The sequence below is a fragment of the Belonocnema kinseyi genome, chromosome 10 (assembly GCF_010883055.1).
Source record: "Belonocnema kinseyi isolate 2016_QV_RU_SX_M_011 chromosome 10, B_treatae_v1, whole genome shotgun sequence".
In the NCBI taxonomy this organism is placed as follows: Eukaryota; Metazoa; Arthropoda; class Insecta; order Hymenoptera; family Cynipidae; genus Belonocnema; species Belonocnema kinseyi.
The window spans coordinates 9,061,558-9,064,932 of NC_046666.1; the positions used below are offsets into that span (position 1 = coordinate 9,061,558).

Sequence of the window (3,375 nt, forward strand, 5' to 3'; positions counted from 1 at the left end):
AAATAAAAGTGAGGAAAAGGGCAGTAGAGAGAATAAGATTAGGGGAAGTAAGGGAAATGAAGGAAAGGGAAGTAGGGGAGGGGGACATTTAAACGACTCAATCAAGATCTTAATAGGATACAAAGCCTTTTTTCTAGGCGCATGGTGCCTAATTTGACTACTTTTTTTTAAGTGACTGAAATTAAGTTTAACTGACTTGAATTCAGTTTTCCTCACTTCGAGTCGGTTTATTCTTTTAATACAGTATAATTTACTTGAAATCACTGGAATTCGATAATATAATTAATAAAATATTATGATGAATAATTATACAATAATATTAGTACGAAAAAAATAAAATATTTTTTACCTTTAGGACTTTGACAGTGATTGCATTCGATGGACATGTTTACTCGTTAAAACTACTACAAGGCTCAGTATTCGTTTCCTTCTCTTTGGCCTGTGCAACCGAACTTCCGGCTGGTTTTCTATTGACTATGGTATTGGATCGCTGGGGGCGAAGATTCTGCGGATTCATTACCATGGCTCTGACCATGCTCTTCAGTTATGCGGAACTAATACTCGAAGCAGGTATTAATAACATTTCAAAGGATAATTCTGCAATATTAGACCATTTAGCATTTCGAAGCATTTCGAAGCACAATAGCATCTTCAAATTCTACCAATTAATTTCAATGAATTGTATCTGGGTAGAAATTAAAAAAATTGTAATTATTTGATTTCCAATTGAACTGGATAACAAACACACGCATTTCTAGCTTTGTTATTCTTTCTTTTTTCTTGCTTCAGCACGCAATTTTAAAATTAAAATATTAAATTAATATTATTATAAAGTTTTTATGATGGATAGTATCTATTTTTAAAATTTAATACGTTTTTCTTTCTTCTATCTTGCGGTCGAATTAAAACAAACAAAAAACTATTCTAATTGTTTAAAAACATTGTTTTTATTCATTATCAACTCTTCGGCTTTTATTGCGAGACTTCTATAGGAAACTTTCTTACTCTAAAATAAATAGATTTTCTTTTGCAATAAATTATACCTAAAATAGAGATATACAGAGGTATAAAATAAATATATACAATAAATTAACTTTTAGATAAAGACTTAACGCTCATGTCGACAATTTTCAAGATTGAATCATCAACAAATTCTTTTGAAAAGCTAGCCCAATTAAATTACATTTTAAATTTCAACAAATTATTACGACGATTTGTTAAGATCCTTTACTCATAGACCTAATTTTGGCGAATTCGCAAAAACATTCTCCTGAATATTAGGTTGCAAATTCAACGTTTTATTAAAAATTTAACTAATTCCTTAGAACATTAACCCTTTGTTTTAAATTCATATTCTGTTGCAGATAAGTCAACTGAAATCTCTTTTGGATGGAAAGAATTTTTTTCTGAAATTTTATGTTTTTGATTAGAAGTTCATCTTTTTTAGTAAAAATATTGCGTGGTCCTAGGAAAAAAAATTCAACTGCATCTTTCTTGGGTAAAAATGCAAATTTTCGTTGAAAATTCAACAATTTCGTTGAGAAATCATACTTTTTGGTTGAAAACTCGTCTTTCTTGTTGAAAATTGAACTATTTCGCAGAAAATGCACTTTTTGTTTCCATTTAATATTTTGGTGTTGAGAAGAAACCTGAAATCTTTTCTGGATGAAAATTCAATTATTTTTTTTGAAATTGTTTTTTTTTGAAATTAAAAACTCAAACGCTTAAAGCGAAAATTCACCTTTTTTAGATGTAAATGCAACTGTTTGCAGGAAAATTAAACTATTGCGTAAAAAATTTACTTTTTGATTGAAATTTATATTTTGGCGTTAGAAATTGAACTGAAATATTTTCTGGATGAAAGTTCAGCTTAAAAAAAGTTGACGTTTTTTATTAGAAATTCATTGTTTGTTAAAAAATTCATACTTTGATCATGAAAAGTCATCTGGAATCTTTTTTGGATAAAAATGCAATATTTGGTCGAGAATTCAACTATTGTTGTAAAAAGCTATCCTTTTTGGTTAAAATTTCGTCTTTTGCGATTATAAATTCAATTTTTTTGCATAACTTATTTCTTGTCTAAAAATCCATATTTTCACCTTAAAGTCAATGGAAAACTTCTTCACAGAAAAGTCAACTATTTTTTTGAAAATTCATCGTTTTTTTTTTAATTTATCCGGTTTAGAAGAATTTTTTTTATAGAAGAACAACCATTCGGTTCAAAATTCTTCTTCTTTGCGTGAGTATTCAAATATTTTGTTTCAAAAATTTGGTTGAATCACATTTCTAAGATATCATTTTTTGTTTGTTGAAGATTAATATTTTTCATTAAAAATTCATCTCTTTGGTTGAGTTAAAAATGTATTTTTTTGATTGGAGGCTTATGTCTTTCGTCGAAAATTTAATTTAGTGGAAAAACTTGTTTTTTTAAATTAATTTTTTAAGTGAAGATGTAACTTGTTCATTTTTTAAGATTGATCTTTTTCAGTTCAAAATTCTCCTTTTTTAGTAACAAAATAATTTTCTTGGTTTGAAATTTCTTTTCTGTTGGGTTGAAATGCATCAGTTTTGGGGGAAATTAATTTTTTGCTAAAACGTCATATTTTTTGTCTGAAAATTCAATTTTTGTAGAGAAAATTGGTATTTTGGCTTGAAGGTTCAACAATTGAGATCAACTTTTATTTCTTTCTCAAGTAAAACATCTTTATTTGTTGAAAATTTATCTTTTTGGTTTTTAAGTTCTTTTTTTCCTGTATAAATTTCATCTTTTTTTATTGAAATATAAAATATTACACTTTTTTGTTGGGAAAGTATCTTTTTAGGTTGAAAATCAAACTATTATATTTGAAATTTAATTCTCTTGATTTAAATTCAAGTTTTTTGTAAAAAAGACATCTTTTATAGTAGAAGACATTTTTTGTTTAGAAAAGCAGAATCCGTTGCGTAATTTAAGTGCGGCCCATAATACTAACTAGGAGATAGTGAACAGGGGAAATTTTCATTTAACCGCAGATGAGACAAGCGTGCTCATGTATTCAAAATTGTAAATTGATTTTTTTTTAAATATTTAGTTTTTAATATTAAGCTTACTGTATAATGCCTTAATACACGTGGTTGATATTTAATACTTCAGTTTGAAGATTGATTGAAATTTTAGTAAATTTTTGTATAAAAAAATATTTTTTGAAAATAGATAGAACAAAGCTGGGTTTAAATTTCCGATTTCGTAATGTCTTTTATGTTCGGCAACTCGTGTTTTTAATCTTCTACCAGTAGTCCGGGAGCTGGGTATGTTCCCGTATGCATTCAAGAGGCAAAAGGTAAAAACTAGTTAATCTTATGTATTTTGACCCGCTGAATCCAATGGTACCAGTT

The 3,375-nt window shown here is 27.6% G+C and overlaps 1 protein-coding gene across 1 annotated transcript in view; it reads left to right on the top strand.

Moving 5' to 3' along the window:
- The window catches only part of LOC117181014 (organic cation transporter protein-like), a 42,463-nt gene that overhangs the window by 17,520 nt on the left and 21,568 nt on the right, over positions 1-3,375 (top strand). The window contains exon 9 of the mRNA XM_033373582.1: positions 356-570. Coding sequence (XP_033229473.1) covers positions 356-570 — 215 coding nt within the window. The remainder of the gene's footprint in view (positions 1-355; positions 571-3,375) is intronic.